This window comes from Carassius gibelio, chromosome A4 (assembly GCF_023724105.1).
Source record: "Carassius gibelio isolate Cgi1373 ecotype wild population from Czech Republic chromosome A4, carGib1.2-hapl.c, whole genome shotgun sequence".
Lineage (NCBI taxonomy): Eukaryota > Metazoa > Chordata > Actinopteri > Cypriniformes > Cyprinidae > Carassius > Carassius gibelio.
The window spans coordinates 5,968,634-5,990,180 of record NC_068374.1 but is presented as its reverse complement, the minus strand read 5'-3'; the positions used below and the strand labels follow the sequence as shown (position 1 = coordinate 5,990,180).

The following is a 21,547-nucleotide window of genomic DNA, read 5'->3' as shown; positions in this document are numbered from 1 at the left end:
CAGCCGAAACATATATTACACTGACTTTATGTCATTTATTTGAAAAAAGCTAACTTTAGGCATTTGATTTGTATATTGTTTAATTAGAATTTTAAAATGTTTGTTGGGCCACCACGACTCAAATAAAATTGCTCCTGTGTGATTGGTAATGTTATCAGTAGCTTACTTACACAATATTGCATTGTGTTAGTAAGGATTAAGGTGCTAGTATATTACGTAGTCAAGGTCAATGATATATGGACAGACCTAAAAAACACCCATATTAAATTAAAACATTTACAGTGCATACTCACGTCGTTTTTAACTTACTAATATAAGGCTACAAATTACTCCTAAATGTGTAAATATGTATTTATTATCTCCTTTCCCTTTTCTTGTTATACAGGTATACATTACCTTTTTCAAAATCTCAATAGGCTATTCACTTTTCTTAAACTCTATTTTGATATGAACAGAAATGATAAATGAACAAGAAAATGTAGTACCAAAAACTTTTATTAAAGATTGTCAATTCCCATATTTGAAGTTTGTGAAATGTACATTTTCATTCCCATCAAAACTTTAAATAGCTATTTTACATTGTCAATACACAATCAGCTTCAAGGTAACTGCTACAGAGGGTTAGTCAAAACAGTATGTTATGCAAATTAGGATATGGCATGTTTTCATAGTTAATTACGGTACTGTAATTTAGCACAAGAGGTTGAAAGACTGCTATTTCGAAGCCTGTGAATAAAATGGGAAGTTGCTCATTTAGTTTAATTTGTGGCGGAGGTTATTTAATATGAAATCTTAAAATTAAACCGTGTCCTCTTTGATATTAAGCTATGTCCCCCAGTAAAGCACTCCAACTGTGTGTGTCATCAGTGGACTGAACATTATGGCAGTTGTGAAAGGATCAGTTGTTACTAAGTTGTTAGTTTAGCTTGTCTGAGTCAAAATATGATCAACTGTAACTTTTCCATGGTCTGTTGGCCACAAAACAATCCATATAGGGGTCCTTCAAGTTTAAGAAATGTTAAGTTTTGTTGACTGTTGCCCTTTATTGAATCCATACACATAAAAGAGATTGTAACAAGCTTGAAGACAAAACATGAAGAATATTAAAGTTCAAATTACATTACAAACTGCTTAACTGATGTAACATGACAATGTTATGGAACAATACAAGTGGACAACAAAAAATATGTAAAGAAAAAACACTTAACAAGACCAAGGAAAAAAATTATGTTTGCAATGTATGTTGCATATTTGCAGGCTGCACGGGATGGGAATCAGGCTGGCTGCCAGGATGGAGGCCAGATCTTTCCACTGTGAAAAACAAATAAATAAAGAGAGGGAAGTTGAAGGAGAATTAGTAAGTATAATACACAATGAATTGATTGTCATGATTGTAACATTTACTGTTTTACAATACTTTGTAGAGTAGTGCAGTGCATCAAGAATCTGTTGTTCCAGAGTGGGGACGAGGTGATAAAATTATGTAACTGTTAACGTAGTCTTGCATAGCAAGACCTATCTCCACACTAGAGCTGTGCCAGAGTTGGAGGAAGGTCTTGTAGTGTTTAGGTCATTATCATTTTGTTGTATCTGGTTTCCATGTGCGCAAAATTACTTTAAAACGAGATATAAAACATGACGGCCATTATGGTATGTCAGAGTTTCTTACAGTAACTGTTGCTCATGGAAAAATAAACAAAACTAGATAATTGTGTAAAAAAATTTAGATAGGCACAATACAGCTGTCAGGTGGACCAAACGTGGTCTTAAAATGTCAAAAATGCTGTGGAAAAAAAAAAAAATCCTCTAACTGACAAATAAATGTATCCATTCACAGTGTACTAACTGCCAAACCCTGAAACCCTGATGTTTCCTCTGACTATACCATAAACATCTCCAATCACTGCATTCCTCTTGTAGAGACTTACAGCAGAAACGTAACTTTTCACTTTTGGTTTCATACGGCTGCGGATGCACAGTACAACATATCAGTTTCTTCACAATTGTAAACAGCATACAAAAACTGTTTGCAGTACAATTTTTCTTTAATAATCTCTACCCAAGACAATGGCTTGTCAACAATCCCCACAAATTAAAACAGTACATTACGTTACATTTATTCATTTAGCTGATGCTTTTATCCAAAGCGACTTACAAATGCTGTTTATGTCAAAGGTCGCACGCCTCTGGAGCAACTAGGGGTTAAGTATCTTGCTCAGGGACACATTGGTGTGTGAATGCTTTCTTCCAGTACAGAGAGATCCATGCACAGATAGATCCAAGAGCCCAATAATAAAATGCATGTAATCATACATAACCAAAAGCTATTTAACATACCACATTGTGCAGGGCTGCCAGTCATAAAGATGTTCTGTCCTCCCCTGTGGCAGGAAGACAAAGACATTGTATTACTGTATGTTATTTAAATGTTGTTCTTTAACAAGGAGTCAATACATATTCATTGTTGACATTTTATATACTGCATATTTTGAATCATAGTAATCAAATAAGATCCATAACTGACACTTCAAGCTAAAGGTATTTACAGGATGCCTACTTATACAGCTCAATGTTGTGACTTAGACAACAGCATTTTGTCAAGGTAACATTAAGTAATTGCAAAACAATTTATCCAACAGTCATAGAATGTCATCCAGTGTTTCCTTTGTATTTTTTTAGGGTGGAGGGAGGTGGGTGTCTTTAGGGGTAATGTTTGTTTTTTTGAATAAATAATAAAAGCGATAAAAGCAATGGGTCTCATTCACTAATTTTTGCGTACAATTTTCTTATTTATATGCACATTTGAACTTCTCACGAGAACTTTCCGCCTACTTCACAACACGTGCGTACGCACATGAGCTTGTTCTTAAACTCGTTCTTCTGTTAGTGAATTTGGAGTCTTCTAAATGAGCGCCCGCGTGCACAAGGTCAGTAATTAGCATAATTCACACCCAAACCAGCTCCATATAAGGGCTTTCCACAACAAGGCACTTGTACAGAGAAAGAAAATTATGGCACCGAAACAAAAGATAAAGAAAAATAACTTTAACGATAATGAACGTGAGGTATTGCTGTCTGAGGTGGAAGCCAGGAAAAATTTGTTATTTATAAGTGTATCCACTGGCATAATGGGCACAGGTAAAATAGAAGCATGGGTTATTACACAGGCTTGAAAATAAGGTGGTATAGGGTGAGAGTGGTTGGTGATGTGGCTTAGGTGTGGTTCCAGTGAGTTGCATAAATTAATGAGGACTTCTCTGGGCAACCTAAAGCGACTGAACAGCCATTCGTCACTCTCTGCGAACATATCTGTGCGCACAGTGCGCTCTCTAAAGACGCGCCACGATGTCTTCAAGCAACTATATATATATATATATATATATATATATATATATATAAAATTGGAACTGTAGCCTAATTATAATTTATCAATAACATCTAATTATATAGGGTTCTTAACACATGCTTATAAGGCCCCGGTGATTATTGCGTACGTGTGGTATAAGTTGTTCTTGAATCTTTTCGTACATTTAGGATAAATTTTAGTACGAAAGTTTTTGATGAATCATGATTTATTCGTGAAAACGTCCGTAAGCACATTTCACGCAAAAATCTGTGCCTACGCATATTTAGTGAATGAGACCCATTGTTCTTAATCACATATTTGTTGCTGCATTTAAAGTGAAATTTAAATTAATTAAGGTTAATGACAATTCCAATAGCATTATTTAACTAATTGAAAGGAAACACTTTCATCCAGTTAGTCATTGTCCTACCTTTCTTTTCCTTGTCTTTATTATTTCACGGACTGGGAACATTTCAAGCCGATTGTGAGGACAATCTGTAATTGTAAGGAATATATTATTTGCACCAATGTCCACAATATGTGTTGTACTTTTTGTGGAGGAATCAATTCACAATCCACACATGTATGCATTTTTTCCACTGTTTGTCATTAGCACATTTAGCTCGTCCTAGTGAGATTTGAGAACCAGAGGAGTATCAAAGGCTGCACATGGTTCTATTCAAAATCTTTTTTTTTGCCATTGCTTCTTTATGTTGTGTTTCCTAATGGGATGTTTACATTTTCCATCGCTTGCCACAAAGGCAGATATCTTTTACACTGGTATTCTTTACACTGGGACTTTAACTTTGCAGCTCTCTAATTACATGAAGCAGGGATGTGTAAAGAACCATCAATTAAATTATTATTTAAAAAAACAATAAAATAATATATTATCTAGGCATACAGTATAATTGCAATTCTGGATCAGATCCATAATAAATAAATAATGTTTGGAGGGTTTACAAAAATTACATTAACTTCAAGATAATTATGCAGGGGGAAAAATGTCTGTGCATAGACTAAAACAGACCTTTGATTTTTTGTAGTCTTTTACGTTGCTGTGGACCCCGCAGTGTTGGCTGCACAGCTGAGACCTGGTGTGCTGGTTCCTGGTTGGGTGGAACTGTGTGTGGTGGTGTGTGGCTGGAAAGAGCCTGGTGTGCTGGTTCCTGGATGGGTGGAGCCTGGTGTGCTGGTTCCTGGATGGGTGGAGCCTGGTGTGCTGGTTCTTGGATGGGTGGAGCCTGGTGTGCTGGTTCTTGGATGGGTGGAGCCTGGTGTGCTGGTTCCTGGATGGGTGGAGCCTGGTGTGCTGGTTCCTGGATGGGTGGAGCCTGGTGTGCTGGTTCTTGGATGGGTGGAGCCTGGTGTGCTGGTTCTTGGATGGGTGGAGCCTGGTGTGCTGGTTCCTGGATGGGTGGAGCCTGGTGTGCTGGTTCCTGGATGGGTGGAGCCTGGTGTGCTGGTTCCTGGATGGGTGGAGCCTGGTGTGCTGGTTCTTGGATGGGTGGAGCCTGGTGTGCTGGTTCTTGGATGGGTGGAGCCTGGTGTGCTGGTTCCTGGATGGGTGGAGCCTGGTGTGCTGGTTCTTGGATGGGTGGAGCCTGGTGTGCTGGTTCCTGGATGGGTGGAGCCTGGTGTGCTGGTTCCTGGATGGGTGGAGCCTGGTGTGCTGGTTCTTGGATGGGTGGAGCCTGGTGTGCTGGTTCTTGGATGGGTGGAGCCTGGTGTGCTGGTTCCTGGATGGGTGGAGCCTGGTGTGCTGGTTCTTGGATGGGTGGAGCCTGGTGTGCTGGTTCCTGGATGGGTGGAACTGTGTGTGGTGGTGTGTGGCTGGAAAGAGCCTGGTGTGCTGGTTCCTGGATGGGTGGAGCCTGGTGTGCTGGTTCCTGGATGGGTGGAGCCTGGTGTGCTGGTTCTTGGATGGGTGGAGCCTGGTGTGCTGGTTCTTGGATGGGTGGAGCCTGGTGTGCTGGTTCCTGGATGGGTGGAGCCTGGTGTGCTGGTTCTTGGATGGGTGGAGCCTGGTGTGCTGGTTCCTGGATGGGTGGAGCCTGGTGTGCTGGTTCCTGGATGGGTGGAGCCTGGTGTGCTGGTTCTTGGATGGGTGGAGCCTGGTGTGCTGGTTCTTGGATGGGTGGAGCCTGGTGTGCTGGTTCCTGGATGGGTGGAGCCTGGTGTGCTGGTTCTTGGATGGGTGGAGCCTGGTGTGCTGGTTCCTGGATGGGTGGAGCCTGGTGTGCTGGTTCTTGGATGGGTGGAGCCTGGTGTGCTGGTTCCTGGATGGGTGGAGCCTGGTGTGCTGGTTCCTGGATGGGTGGATCACATGGCACCAAATTTAGAATGAAGTTCTCCTCTTCTTCTTGAGGCAGTTGGTCTGGGTTGAGTCTTGTCCAACCTATAAATGGACATGGAACACACACAAATATAATATATAATATGCAATTAGCCCAAAGTGAAAATAAATGCAACCCCAAATCAACCCTAACGGTTAAAAAAAGGTGGACTTAGTGAATGTGATTATACCCACAGGATTCTGAAAGGCATAGGGCAGAGGAGTCAAGGAAAAATGGAGAATCGGTTGGATATATGTTCTTTCAACAGCTGTTAAGTATTGCCATTATTGTGTCACAGTCTAAGATGCAAAGAACATTGTTATCCATTGTAAACTTCTACAACCTACAATAAAGGTCTACAACCGCCAACAATTCTAAATCTAATTTATTGAAGCACCGCCATCTAAAACATATAAAAAGAAACACCGGCGCTGACGGGTAGGAGGCTGCTGCCAGTGATGCAAGCACTCGTCGGGAGAGTAGCATTAAGCAAAGTTTAATCTACTGTAAAAACACTGAATACTGCTCTTATAAATACAGGAGCAGAAAAACATTAGTTCAAAAGTCGGGGTTGAGTTGCTTTATTTTTTATTTCAGCCAGGGATGTTAGGAAATGTTATATGTTTTGTAAAAAAAAAAAAAAAACATACTCCATGCTGCTCTTATCAATATGATATTAGTTAAATAGCATTAGATATCTATTAGTTGGGAGATACTTTATTATTCTTAAATATGCACATTGCTTCTCTGTATGGCATCACCTGGTTGGAGAAGCAGCAATATGTAAAGATTGGCTGATTGTTGACTACTAATGTTAATTATTGTTCCAGTAAAGTGGATTAATTTGATGGCTAATTTCACTGGTACTTGTGACTAGTGACAATAAAGGGCTACTACTACTAATTTAGAATAAGCTACTTAAATAAGCAGACTAAACAGGTTATCTGTCACTTTTTAGAAATGGGCGGACAAGTAACATAACAAGTAACTTTTAATTCCCTGTAATAAGTAAAGTAATATTATCATTTTTACAGGAGGAGTAACAATTTCGGAGTAACTTTCCCAACACTGGTTGTGGTCTCAGTTAGGTACTTCCAATCTCCAATCTCTATTCGCAGTGGCACAAGTAGTAGATTTATTTTGACTAGGTACCATTGTTTTTAAAAAATACATTAACATAAACACAAGTTAGTCATAAAGGGCAAAATGAGTAGGATTGTCTCTTGCGGTTTGTAAACACATGATTCAAAGTTGGCCCCTGTTGGAAGGAGCCACATTGGCGGATTTTGTGTGAATACAGCCGAAGCCACCGTCAGCTTTTAATATAGGTCTGCTATAAGTGTGTGTGTGTAGCTCAGACACACATACCTGCTTGACAGAGACAGATCACAGAGGAGAGAGATGGAGACAGCAATGTAACCTGGTTGCTACGTTACTACAGAGTCAGAGTCGCGGCTTTTACTTTATGAAAAACCACAGGAAGTCCTGTTTCCCATTTGCGCTAGCTTCCCAGCTGAGTGTTTAGGCCCAGTCAAAACAATACAGTTGCATTAATTTACATCATCCAAGTACTGACATTTTTATTGATTGCATTTAGCTGGAGGTCACTAATTTAGCTTTAGCACACATCCAGTGTCCTGCTTTGCTTGTCATCTGGCTGAAATGCAAACTGTGACTACATAAGTCTGCTGGTGGTCTTGTGCTAGAGCTTCCAGCATATTTGATTTGACAGTGAGTGTGACTCATTAAAAAGTTCAGACTGAAAAAGGTGCTCCCACTGCAGATTTCAAAAGTTTGAATAACTTAAAACTACCAAGGAGATAGAAGTGAGGTATTTTAAAGCACATGTGACCCCTGCCATCATCCCAAAGCATTTTTTGTCCTTGTTTTCCACAATACCAGCTCTTTAAAATTACTCTAAGTTTCAGCTAGGCTACAGCCAGATCGGAATTTCTAGTCTTTGATGTTTGGAAAAGTACAGGACAACACCAAAAATTGTTCAATTGATAGAGAATTAATTTAATAAATAAGGTTAAATAAATGCAATCTCACCTTCAACCATCAATTTGTAGATGGCATTCACATTCTCTAAGCATGTCTTAGCGGATGTGCTAAGTTGGGCATGCACTGGCAGCATTATTTTAGTCTGGTACGTGTGAGTCCCTGTCACCATCTTAGGAGGATGTGCAATCAGCAGCAGGGGCTTCATGCCAAGGGTATACAACTTCTCAAGCTGGAACAGAGAGGTAGAGAGATCAATATACACAAAACTGTAGTTTACAGCTGAATTTGTCCTCAAGCTTGATCTGAAGTTACATCAAAGCTAGAAAACATCTACAAACAATCAAACTATGGTTTTTACATAATCTTTGGGTAGATAAATGTGAGAAGTTTTATGAGTTTCAACTCCATAGACATAATAGTTTGGAAAAACCAGTAAACATGAATTGTATTCTTATTAATAGTGTGGATGTATGAGGCAATATATTATACCAGTTATTATACCAATACATTTATTTGCTTATGTCAAAATAATAAAACACTTTTCGTAAATGAGATGATCGGAAATCTACATACCAGAATGGCAGCATCATCAAGAACGTGGGACTTTATTTTATTTTTTTTCATGGATGCCAACCACTGCTTCTGCTGACTTTTAAATTTTTCCATCTTTTTCTGAAGTCTGACATGTTGGGGTTGTGGATGTTTGCAAAACGAACAAATTTTAAGTCCGCAGTATATTTTTTCCCCACAGTTTGGGCAGGTCTTTTTTTGTGATCCTCCAGCCATTGCTGAACAGAAATAGCTGGGAGTGAGATAGCTAGATTAAAAGAGTGATTAAAAGAGGGAGGGAGGCAATAAGAAAAAGAGAGTGATCGAAAGAGACAAGTGAGAAAGAGAGAGAGAGAGAGAGAGAGAGAGAGAGAGAGAGTGTGGCTCTTAAAAGTGCCGTTGTTTTGATTTGTGTGCGTGTGTGTATATATGTGTGTGTTGGTGAAGGCAAAAAGTGTTGCAATAAAGCTGTAAAACAGGAAAAAGCAAAAGATTATTAGAATAGCCTTTGTAGTAAATGAGCATTTCTTAATTGTTAGGACAGAGTAAATATAAATATTAATCAATCACAACCACTACGCACAAATATCATATCAAAATACAAATCAATCCTTACCGTACAAATGTCAGATTTGTACCACAGTCACTTGACACAAGCAAGTACATACACAAATCTATTTTTATTTAGGCCTACAAATAATGGAAACAGTGGTCTTTTTCTGTCCTGTTGCGTAAAATGCTTCTCAGAATATCCACTGCTCTGTCTTCTCAATGTCACACATAACTAAAGTAACAATTACCCTCAATTATGTCATGATGATTTCAGTGTCTTCTGAAATGGCAAAGTCTTACAAAAGTATGGCACCATAGTGTTACAGGTTATTCTATCTATATCTCTCTATTTAATTGTGCATTGATTATATCAGGTATATGACATTAAGTCGCACTGAGCAGTCAAATCCTCTGGAAAGACTCCAGGTCCACTTTTTTATTCCAGTCCATCCCTGATTCTGGTAATTCCCCTTAGTTACACTTCTGACATTTACTTCGCACTTTGAATAAAACATTAACCACTGCAACAACTCGTTGTTAATTGTTGTCTTCACAACACATGGACAAATACATGAGTTTAAACTGATTTTGGTAGCAGTGGTTAGCAGTGCCACAATCCAGCTGTGCCGGGAACAGCTGTCATTTGGCTGGATAGCGGCGGGTAGCCGTGTAAATGAGAATGCAACAGTAACAAATTCAACCTAATCTCCAGGGTTGACTACAACTAAAGAAATAACAGCAAAGGTGTTGCGTGCTTTTTAACAAACAAACAAACACCCATTGAGTTGAGATACTTACTGTAGTCAATTGGCGGGTGAAATGAGTGGTAAAAGTGATTATGGGTAAGAAGCGTGGGTCACGGTGCGTAACGTGACGTACCGTTGCCGCGGTAACCACTGAAAGTTTTCTGATTCGTAAGAATAATTATTAATAATATTCGATGCTATGACAGAAAATTCATTTGAAAATCATAAATTATCGTAAAGGGTTTAATAACGTAAAGGGAACAATCTATTTAACACTGCCTCGGGCAATTCTTTAAAACTACTCCATCTATAAATCGATAGTTAAATAACAAATAATTTACTGTTATTTAGACAACAAAAATAGCAACAAATTCAATATAATAAATTATAAAAGGAGGACGTTTCCTAAACTAGAAAACAACATTTACCGCCGCCCACTGTGTGACGTTGTTGAACCAGGGAATCCGTGTCTCCACCACGACAAATTAGCTTCATTGACTTTGTATGTGTGTTGTTTCCGTGGTCCCGACACGTAATTTCAACACATTCCGTGCCACCACCACGTATATCGGGATTAAGGGCTCGTGTTCATTTCACGCATTTCTTTGAGATCAGGTTGATTTAATTTCATGAAAGAACAGTGATTAACACATCAGGTATGAATTTTCTAATGAGGGATCTATGCACGTTTTAATGAATCTCTGTTATATCATTTTGGGTCTATATGACCCCAATTGACTTTTCTTTAGTTAAAAAAAATCTCTTGAAACGGTTGCTCTAAAGGTGTGTTAAAAAAAACAAAACTAACACTCATGGCATTTGGGGTCAGATGGACAACACTGAAAATGAATGGGAATTGTTTTGTTTTGTTTTTTGTAAAAAAATAAAAATAAAAAAAATAAACCTATCCAGTATAAATACTGCAATTCTACATTTAACTCATGATCTGGTCCTAGAGCAGAGTGGTATAGTTGAGGAATTGTGTGCTGAATAGGTAAAAAAGTAATTTAAATCTCCAAAATACAGCATTAATGTATAGATGAGAACTATATATATATATATATATATATATATATATATATATATATATATATATATATATATATATATATATATATATATAGTTTATTATTAAAAATTAAAAAAAAAAAAATCCAACCACTCTATAAACTGTGGGGTCCCTGAACGCACCAAGTGTAAACAGGAAACTAAGGAAATATGTGGGTTTTAAATTAGAACCTGAAATAAAAACTTTGCATCTGTTGATTCTTTGGCTTATGCCTAATCTATGTTTGGAACAGCAAATGCTTTGTGAAGTTTGTTGTTAAATTGACAGTTATGAACAAAAATATGCATATGTATTGAGTGGGTCAGCTAATGCCATTGTATAGTTTAGCAAAGCATTTCATTTTTGTCTGTTTCATGGAGAACATCACTGGTAAAAAATAAAATAAATTGTAAACTGCTTTTAAGCTTTTAGTTTCTCAAAAAGTAAAATGGGATCACCATTTCGGTCTTACAGGATTATTTAATTATGTTGTGTACAGTAAATAAACTAACAATTTTATCCCCAAATTCAGGTTTAAAAATGGTACACCAAATCAATAACAAATAAAAAGAAAATAACTAATATGTTTTTATCCATTATCATGTATTCTCCATGTAGCACAGTGTGATATAAATTGTGCTAACAAATGAGGTCCATTAAAAAAAAATTATACAGTACAGACAAAAGTTTGGACACACCTTCTCATTCAAAGAGTTTTCTTTATTTTCATTACTATGAAAATTGTAGAGTCACACTGAAGGCATCAAGGGCTATTTGACCAAGGAGAGTGATGGGGTGCTGCACCAGATGACCTGGCCTCCACAGTCACCGGACCTGAACCCAATCCAGATGGTTTAGGGGTGAGCTGGACCGCAGACAGAAGGCAAAAGGGCAAACAAGTGCTAAGCATCTCTCTGGGGACTCCTTCAAGACTGTTGGAAGACCATTTACGGGGAGTCGTGGCCTAATAGTTAGAGAGTCGGACTCCCAATCGAAGGCTTGTGAGTTTGAGTCCCGGGCCGGCAGGAATTGTGGGTGGGGGGAGTGCATGTACAGCTCGCTCACCACCTTCAATACCACGACTTAGGTGCCCTTGAGCAAGGCATCGAACCCCCAACTGCTCCCCGGGCGCCGCAGCATAAATGGCTGCCCACTGCTCCAGTTGTGTGCTCACAGTGTGTGTGTGTTCACTGCTCTGTGTGTGTGCACTTCGGATGGGTTAAATGCAGAGCACAAATTCTGAGTATGGGTCACCATACTTGGCTGAATGTCATGCAACTAATAGTCAATAATTTCAGGTGACGACCTCTTGAAGCTCATCAAGAGAATGCCAAGAGTGTGCAAAGCAGTAATCAAAGCAAAAGGTGGCTACTTTGAAGAACCTACAATATGACATATTTTCAGTTGTTTCACACTTTTTTTTGTTTTGATGCCTTCAGTGTGAATTTAAAATTTTCGTGACTATGAAAATTAAGACAACTCTTTGAATGAGGTGTGTCCAAACTTTTGGTCTGTACTGTGTGTATATATATATATATATATATATATATATATATATATATATAAAAAAAAAAAAAACTTCTGTGGGGAACAAAATTAACATTCTACTTAAAACTTTTAATGTCAATCAGTAAACAAACAGGACACTGAAGTAAACAGAAGTGCATGACAGGGACAAAAGTACATTCTAAATCATGATGCATTTATTAAATTCTTTACAAAACACTTTACACAGTTTATATTGACAATGTTGTGCCTCAGTACCCTAGTGAGCAAGCCAGAAGGCGACAGTGGCAAGGAAAAACTCCCCAAATTGATGAATGAGCATTATCAGCTAAAAGGTACAGGGAGAAACCTTGGGAGAAACCAGACTCAGCAGGGAGAGGCCATCCTCCTTTGGCTGGCACATATCTAAATTTGCTGTACATAGCCTATACTGTATATAAAATCAAGCCATCCATCCAATATTTAATATATAATTGTAACTTATATATTATTCATTTGTATAATAATGTCGACTATTGACTGTCTGCATCAGTTTAGGAACATTTTCTGAATTGATACTTGACAATAGTATAGTCTTCACTGTAAGAAAGAGAAACAGAAAATCAAGAAATTAAAGTAATCAAATTAGTATTCTTAAAAGGATACTATATTCTACATTTTTATCATTTGTGTCCTTCATACAAACAGTTAATGAAGTGGAGAATCATATAAACGAGGACGTTTCAAGTGTAGCATATTGCTACAGAAATCTGTAGTAATATAATAGAAATAGAAATCTGAAAAAAAAAAAAATCATGGAACATTAATTGCTCTATTAAGGGTTTACAACATAAAAACATAGGTCTGTGTACTCACCTTTTCAGTGTAGTGGACAGTAGATATTGAGTTGTGCTGCACAAAACTGAAAGAATATGGTTATTGCTTCAATTACAGCTTAAAGGTGCAGTAGGGAACTTTTAGATGATGTCGACTTCGCCTGAAATTTTGAACAATCACAGCTTACAGGTCACTCCCTCTTGCTCTCTGCTGCGCTAAAGCCCTCCCTCCACAGCTCCTCCCCCACATCGGAGCCTGCTGTGAACACACGGGCTAGTAAACAATGCAGGGTCACTGATGACGGTGGATTAACGGATATGGCACATTCACAGGTAGGGACGAAACATCAACAATATGCTTTACATTGACTACAAACTTGGTCCTCCAAACATTAAGTATTTTGTAAGACATTTATTGTAACTATATGATGTTGCACTATGTCTATAAGTAATAAATAGCTAGTAAGATAATATGATGGTAATTGACGTTACAGTATGCAAGTAATTATTCTATCGATATGTAATGCTAAATAAGGTTTGCATGTAAATTAATTCAGCAACATGACAAGCCAGTTAATTAAAAAGTTTCAATTGTTGCTTTGCACAGTGCATGACATTTTACTTGTATGTTATGCGGCTAGAGTTTTGACACCGAGTCAATGGGCTCCGACGAGGAATTGACAGCCACAGCGAGTTCGACGAGTCAACGGGCGGGGAGGAGAGGAAACGTACTCGGTTACTAACGTAACCTCGGTTCCCTGAAATACGGGAACGAGTACTGCGTCGAAGACGCATATGGGTAAAAACCCCTTTTTTCTCCTGAACTGAAGCCTTATTCAATCACGCAGTGAAACTGCACAGCCATTGGATCGTGCAGTGCTATTAAAACAAACCAATGGCTTGGCAGCGGTGCTGCACGAACCTATGGCAGCGAAGCCCGCCAAAGCCCGCCAATATGGGCGGGGAATCTGGCTATATATTGGCCGCTTCGCCACAGGAATTCAGGTTACTTCGACTGAAGCGACGACTGAGTTGTGCAGCCTTTTTAGCATGGCAAGGAACGCAGTACTCGTTCCCGTATTTCAGGGAACCGAGGTTACGTTAGTAACCGAGTACGTTCCCTTTCAATACTTCACTCGTACTGCGTCGAAGACGCATATGGGAACCCAGTTCAATCACGCCATGCTAAGAAGGGAGGACGACCAACGCAATCAAACTTGATTTGTTAAACCAAGATATGATAATAGCAACTAGGGGCAGAATAAGCTCAATGAGGTTACGTCTGGCCTAGCCTGATCATCCCGTGTTCGTGTCGCCTCAGTAGCCAAGGGACAGAGTGCATACGTCTAGACTGTAAAATCTACCAAATGTGGACGGCGAGCTCCAGCCAGCCGCCTCACAAATTTCTGCGATAGTCACACCATTAGACCATGCCCAAGACGAAGACACTGCTCTCGTCGAATGGGCTCTTACTCCAATTGGGCTTTGCAGGCCCAAAGAAGAGTAGGCTAGCTGGATTGCATCAACAATCCACCTTGAAAGTCTTTGCTTAGAGACCGGTAACCCTCTGGTGCGGTTTCCAAAGCATATGAAGAGCTGTTCTGATCGTCTTATTGGCGCAGAACGCTCTATGTAGACTTTTAGAGCCCTTACTGGGCAAAGTAGATTCAGCCCTGGATCCTCCTCTGTGTTTTGTAACGCAGAGAGGGTGACCACTTGTGCTCTAAAGGGTGTGGAGAGCACCTTTGGCACATAGCCATGCCTCGGTTTCAGGACGACCCTCGAGTCGTTAGGCCCGAATTCTAGGCAATTAGGGCTTATCGAAAGTGCTTGCAAATCACCCACACGCTTAACAGACGCTAGTGCCAATAGCAGAGCGGTCTTTAGCGACAGGGATTTAAGGCCTATGGACTGTAGCGGTTCAAAGGGGGCCCCCTTCAGGGCTCTCAGCACCGTGGGCAGGTCCCAAGAAGGGACGGTGGGAGGGCAAGGCGGATGAAGCCGTCTGGCACCTCTCATAAATCGGACGACTAAGTCGTTTCTGCCCACCGACTGGCCTGCTATAAGGGCGTGTGACGCCGCTATAGTTGCTACATAGACCTTGAGCGTGGAGGGGGATCGTCCCTTCTCCAAGAGCTCTTGCAAAAATGACAGTATCACTGATACGTCACAAGAGGTCGGGCTTTCACCATGGTCTGAACACCATGTGGAGAACACAAACCATTTGGAGGCATAGAGGCGTCGTGTAGACGGAGCTCTAGCCTGTGAAATTGTGTCTAGCACACGCTCAGGGAGTCCCGCGGGCTCCCGTCGAGCGACCAAAGGTGCAGAGACCACTTCTCTGGGTGTGGATGCCAAATCGTCCCGTCTGCCTGAGAAAGGAGGTCCCGTCTCAGGGGAACGGGCCATGGGGCTGCAGTCAGCATCTGCGACAGGTCGGCTATCCAGTGCTGATTTTCCCAGAATGGGGCTACAAGCAGAACCCTGCATCTCTGGTCCCTGACCCGCCTGATTACTTGGGGAATCAGAGGGACCGGAGGAAAAGCATAAAGAAGACGGTTGGGCCAGTCCTGGGACAACGCGTCCTTGATCTTGGAAAAATATATTGGGCAATGAGAGTTGTCTTTTGAGGCAAAGAGGTCTATTTCCGCTCTGCCAAAGACCTCCCATATCTTCTGAACCGTCTGCGGGTGGAGTCTCCACTCTTCTGAGGAGACTCCGCTTCTTGACAGCATATCCGCGCCCTTGTTCAGCTTGCCCGGAAGATGCACTGCTCTCAGGGACCCCAAATTGCTTTGGGTCCATTCCAGCAGTCGCGACGTCAGTCTGAAGAGACGCGTCGATGACAGCCCACCTTGGTGATTTATATAAGAGACCACCGTCATGCTGTCCGATCTGACCAGCACGTGGTGGCTCCTTAGGTCTGACAGGAAGCTCTGGCAGGCTCGTTGAACTGCAATCATCTCGAGGCAGTTGATGTGAAGCCTGCTCTCCTCTTTCGACCATTGGCCGAAAGCGGGTTTCCCTTCGCACAGCGCGCCCCAACCCTTGTTGGACGCGTCTGTGGAGATCACTTTCCTTCTGCAAACCATACCAAGTGGAGCACCCCGTTCCATCCATTGCATGTTCCTCCAAGGGGTCAGGGCCGAAATACAGTCCTGACTCACCTTGATATTCAAGCGTCCGTGACACCATGCATGAGGTGGAACACGTGGTTTCAGCCAATATTGGAGGGGGCGCATACGAAGCAGCCCGAGCTCCAGCACCGGCGATGCCGCCGCCATAAGACCCAGCAGCTTCTGGAATGTCTTTAGGGGTCGAGAAGCAACTATTTTGAAAGAGGCCACAAGTCGCTGTAGAGCCGCAGCGCGCTCCTTCACCATTGTTGCCCTCATCGTCACTGAGTCTAACACTGTTCCCGGAAACGATATCCGTCGGCTGGGGGACAGTGAGCTCTTGACAAAGTTCACCCTGAGCCCCAGGCATTCCAGATGGCTGAGGAGCACAGTTCTGTAACCCAATGCCTCCCCCTCTGACTGAGCTAGAACTAGCCAGTCGTCGAGGTAATTGAGAATGCGGATGCCCTTCTGCCTGAGAGGGGAGAGAGCCGCATCCATGCACTTTGTGAACGTGCGAGGCGCCAGAGACAGCCCAAAGGGGAGGACCTTGTATTGGTAAGCCACGCCCTCGAAGGCAAATCTCAAGAACGGCCTGTGACGGGGGGCTATCTGGATGTGAAAGTAAGCGTCTTTCAGATCCAGCGAAAAGAACCAATCCCCTGAGCGTATTTGCGAGAGGATTTGTTTCAATGTGATCATTCTGAAGCGCCGTCTCATGAGGGCACGGTTCAGATGTCTTAAATCGAGGATGGGGCGCAGCCCGCCATCCTTCTTGGGAACCAGGAAGTAACGGCTGTAAAACACTGAGTCGCGGTGTGCTGGGGGAACGATTTCTTTAGCTCCCTTCACCAGCAGATTTTTCACTTCGGCACGAAGAACGTGAGCGTTCTCGTTGTGCACTGAAGTGGTGACCACCACGCTTGCCGTCGTGCGATCTGAAGGGAATAGCCGTGTTTTATTACTCCCATGACCCAATCTGATACCCCGGGAATGGCTTGCCATTGTGAGGCCCGGATGGACAGAGGTTGTATTAACTCGAGTGATTGACCACCGTGGGGGGACATAGCACTCGTGAGTGTTGTGTGAGGAAAACTGCTCTTTTTGTGAAGGAGTGTGTTTTTTTTTTTTGCACTATAACAGCGCTTTGCTGTCTGGGCGCTAACAAGGGCACATTGTTTGCAGCAGGAACAACTTCGTCGACATCTGGAGATAGACGGCAGAACACACGGGGCAGTTTGGGGGGTGGTCCGGCTGTAGCAAGACTTAGCCCCCTCCTCTTTCTTTCCTGTCGATCAGGATGACGGCGGCGGCGCAGGGTCCAGCACTATCTTGGGCCGGGGTCCTATGCGCTTGGGATACTGATACCGTCTGGTGGCCGAGCGAGAACGGTGTCGAGGCTCGGGTTTCACCGGCTGGGCTGCGGTGGTAGCAGCTGGCGCTTGCTTAGGAGGCTGACGAATCGGCACTTGTCTGGGGCGACTGGCAGCAGATGAAGCGCGCTTCGGCAGGAAGTGTCGCATTGCCTGGGACGACTTCTGCGCCTCTGTGAAACGCTCGGCGAATCCCTCTATCGCCGGGCCAAAGAGGCCGCTGGGGGAGATCGGTGCGTCTAGGAACTGGGCTCTGTCAGCATCCTTGATCTCCGTAAGGTTGAGCCATAAGTGGCGCTCCAAGACGACCAGGTTAGCCATCGAGCGCCCAATGGCCTGGGTGGTGCTCTTGGTAGCACGCAGCACCAAGTCTGTTGCACTTCTCAGCTCCCTGAGCGTGGCGACATCTGGGCCAGACTTGTCGGTGGCGGCGAGAAGTTTGGCCTGGAAGACTTGAAGCACCGCCATAGAGTGGAGCGCCGCGGCTGCTTGCCCTGCCGATGAGTAGGCACGCCCGGCGAGCGCCGACGTCGTACGGCAGGGTTTGGACGGATGGTTGGCCTTGGCTTTCCATCCAATAGCTGCTGGTGGGCAGAGATGCACGGCCACAGACTCGTCCAGCGGCGGCAGCCGTTCGTATCCTCTTTTATCAGCGCCGTCAATTGAGGTGAGGGCGGATGAAGATGAAGTACGCAGGCGCGCTGAGTCGTGGACCTCCGGGAAGAACGGAGCAGTTCGCTGACGAGGGGCTTGCTGGCGCCCCGGCAGAAACCATTCATCCAGACGGCTACGGGCTGGTTCCTCTGGAGGAGACCAATCCAGACCCAGCTCATCCACTGCCCTGGAGAGAACGCGGATAAGCTCGGCGTCCATCCCGAGTTTCGAGCGGTTTGGTTCAGATGACATCGAGGGGGCGGGGTCCGGCGAGCCCGACAGCTCCTCAGCATCTGAAGCAGCTAGAGACATGCTGTCCTCTAGCAGTTCCTCCTCAGTCCCTCCAAACAAAACCAGATCACTCGCGGCAGCAGAGGGACACTGGTCTGGCTGTACAAAGAGGACTCGGGAATCCCCTCTGGGCGGAGAAAACGAGGCACGCGGGGGCTGAGCCGGCGTGAGCTCGCTTTCATCCTGCTGCTTTAATCCTCTGCCCCGCCTTTTCTTCCTCGCCGGCTCGCGGGAGGAAGAAAAAGGGAGGGCGCGAGGAGCGAGATCGCTCTCTGAAAAGAAAGCGATTCGCGAGCGCAGAGAGGCGATATTCATGTTCTCGCAATGAGAACATGAATTCCCCGTGAGTGCTGTGTCAGCGTGGGGTTTCCCCAAGCACGCGACACACTCGATGCTGCAATGACGAGACGGCATTTGCAACAACGCCGTAGAAAAAGGCTCTTTTAGAGAAATTTGCTCTTTCAATATATCTCACCGGATGGCCGCAGGGAAGCGATGAATCTGCGGTGGGGACCGGCAGTCGCGTTCCAGTGCGAGGCGTGTCAACGGCGAGCAGTTCAGCGGAGATCAGCGAAGCGATGTGACGTCGTCGCTGAAGGAGAATAATCTGAATTCCTGTGGCGAAGCGGCCAATATATAGCCAGATTCCCCGCCCATATTGGCGGGCTTCGCTGCCATAGGTTCGTGCAGCACCGCTGCCAAGCCATTGGTTTGTTTTAATAGCACTGCACGATCCAATGGCTGTGCAGTTTCACTGCGTGATTGAATAAGGCTTCAGTTCAGGAGAAAAAAGGGGTTTTTCCCCATATGCGTCTTCGACGCAGTACGAGTGAAGTATTGAAAGGGAACCGTGGTGTGCGCGGAGCATCAGGCAGGGGACGTGGGAGACGGGGCAGAGGTCGTCGAGTGGGTCCAACTCCCAAGCACCTCAGCAGAGAGGACATAGAGCGTGCGGAAAATTTAAGATTTGAGAGGATTGCTTATGAACGTGTAAGTTAGCTCAGTTATAAATGTTTTCCCTTTGCACATCATAATGTATAATATTGTAAAATTTTATTTGGTTTATATAATATTGATATATGTAGTGTAATGTTAGCCGTTTATCTGTAGATAATGAGAATTTTGTCTGTTATCACTAGGAGCAAATTCAACAATTGAATTTACAACAGACACAACAAGTGTTGCAGCAATGTTTGGCACGGGATCCAAGCCTAATCTTCAATGTCCTCACCCATTTGGGACCTGCTTCTCCTCCTTGCACAGCGATATAAAAACACATGTGCCTCGCTTTGATATTTAAACATATAAATGTAAAGAATTATTATTATTTAACGTGCAGTACTTAACGTTACTCAATGAAGCCTTTTTGAAAAAAGATCAGTTTTAAAATTGTGGCGAGTCTCCAAAAATAAAAGAATGTATGGGAAACACATCCCACAGCACAACCACCTGAGCCCAACTTCAGTCTACTCATCACCTTGCCTTTAACTGCGTTTGTAGAAGGCACTGCAGCCAGACCGATATACACAACACAGACCGGAAGTTAACTTAGGTCCAGGCGCGTGCACCCGATGAAACCGTCTATACACAAAATAATAAAATAATAACAAATACAAATATAGGAAAAAAATGTACAAGTTTGACAATAGTGAAGTGCATTTTTATATATTAAAATACTTAAAGCAAGTATCTTCTTGCTCAAGTTTTTGGAACCATGCCACATGTTCAGAGTGTGCAGCACTCCGCTATGCTTGTATTTTCCTTTGACTGGGTCTTTCGAATAAGAGGGCAACATAAATATAATTAGATATTCTGATTCATTGTCAAATTACAGACTCAGATGTCAAGCAAACATTTAACATTTGTATTAGTATGACTGTATTGGACTTACTGAAGAGAGCAGATATCTGTGAATGTGCATCTGTGCATACTTCAGCAAGTTTAACCTCCTGGTGGAGCTGGTCGAAACTCCTGATAAAACCTTCCGTCTCCATAATCACAGAATTCCTCTGCGTGTCTCGCTTGTCAATGTTGACTATTGACAGGATTTCTTTGGTGTCATTTTCCATGATGGTGTAGGTGCGTAGTGAGCACAAAACCCAGGACTGTCCATATGCCCATCACCTATAAAAATTAACACATGCACAAGAAACAAAAATCTTGTCAAACCTGGGGACAACAGTGTCAGTAGAGATGCATGTGAACATTGGCTGGGGTGCTATAATTATACTTACCAAGTACTACAACATTGTCCTTTGACTGCAGCCTTGAAACTACTTCTGCTCTGTTGCTGATCCAGAAGTCTTTGATGGTATCAACACAGTATGTGTCCTGTATTTTAAAGAAGGTTGTCCGCTCCACCATTCCCATATTCATAAACTTGAAGAGCAATGCAACTTTGGCATAATTGTTGCCAGATAGTAATATATTTGATGCCAAAAGGAAGTCCCCAGCTTGCATCCCGTACTTGAAAGTAGGCTGGGAGTTTCATTGCCACACACAATGATTGTTTGGACAGATCTGGAAAACATATTAACAAACACATTTAACATTACTTTCTAACTGTTACAATGATGCCCTTACAACGGATTAAACAACACACAAATGAACATACCCATTGCATGATGACTGTTCCTCTGGACTTGGTCTGGATCTGGAATGGTCCAGGGGCCCGACATCCCACCATTGTCAGTGGGTCTTTCACTGTACACATTGGGATTGGGAGCAACAGATACTCTGCGAGCTGTTTCAAACAGACATGATAAGTGATGGCTGCAGGATGATCAATGTCGTCCTCACTCTGGATTTTAATTATTTCTGGAACTGGTTGGGATTCTATTAGCTCTGGGTCTGGAGTGTCATGAACAGTGTCCTCCAAGCTGATGACCTGAAGAGCATCCAGACATATTTTTTGTTGAATGGCACCACTAGTGCTGATTGAATAATAATAATAAAAAAAATGTTTAGAAAAATTTTCTTTAAAGACAACTTTTATTTAGGAACTTACCGAACACATAAAGGTGGGATGTAATCCTCATCTTCACTGTCATCATAGTCACTGGCCTCCTCTATGGTTTCCTCTTCCTCTGATGTTAAACTTCTCTTGTGTCCTCATGTGGAGCCCATGTCCTGTCCTCAGCCCAGTCAATACTATGTAGTGAATAAAATATTAGTCAATGACACTCAACACGTCCAATCTCAGATCAAATTT

At 42.7% G+C, this 21,547-nt stretch overlaps 1 protein-coding gene across 3 annotated transcripts; it reads right to left on the bottom strand.

Moving 5' to 3' along the window:
* Positions 1-492: 492 nt before the first annotated feature.
* Positions 493-8,587, bottom strand: LOC127967804 (uncharacterized). Of its 3 annotated transcripts, none has more exons than XM_052568520.1 (7): positions 8,260-8,587; positions 7,735-7,915; positions 5,161-5,744; positions 4,377-4,680; positions 3,777-3,841; positions 2,338-2,381; positions 493-1,311 (listed from the first exon to the last, which is right to left on the bottom strand). In XM_052568520.1, exons 1-7 carry the CDS (start codon positions 8,470-8,472, stop codon positions 1,275-1,277), a joined length of 1,428 nt encoding a protein of 475 aa, XP_052424480.1. In that variant the 5' UTR covers positions 8,473-8,587; the 3' UTR covers positions 493-1,274. The 3 variants fall into 3 exon arrangements, with proteins under 3 accessions (XP_052424480.1, XP_052424470.1, XP_052424459.1); XM_052568510.1 differs by having other exon boundaries at positions 4,377-4,800; positions 8,260-8,584; XM_052568499.1 differs by having other exon boundaries at positions 4,377-5,010; positions 8,260-8,579.
* Between the last annotated feature and the right edge of the window lie 12,960 nt (positions 8,588-21,547).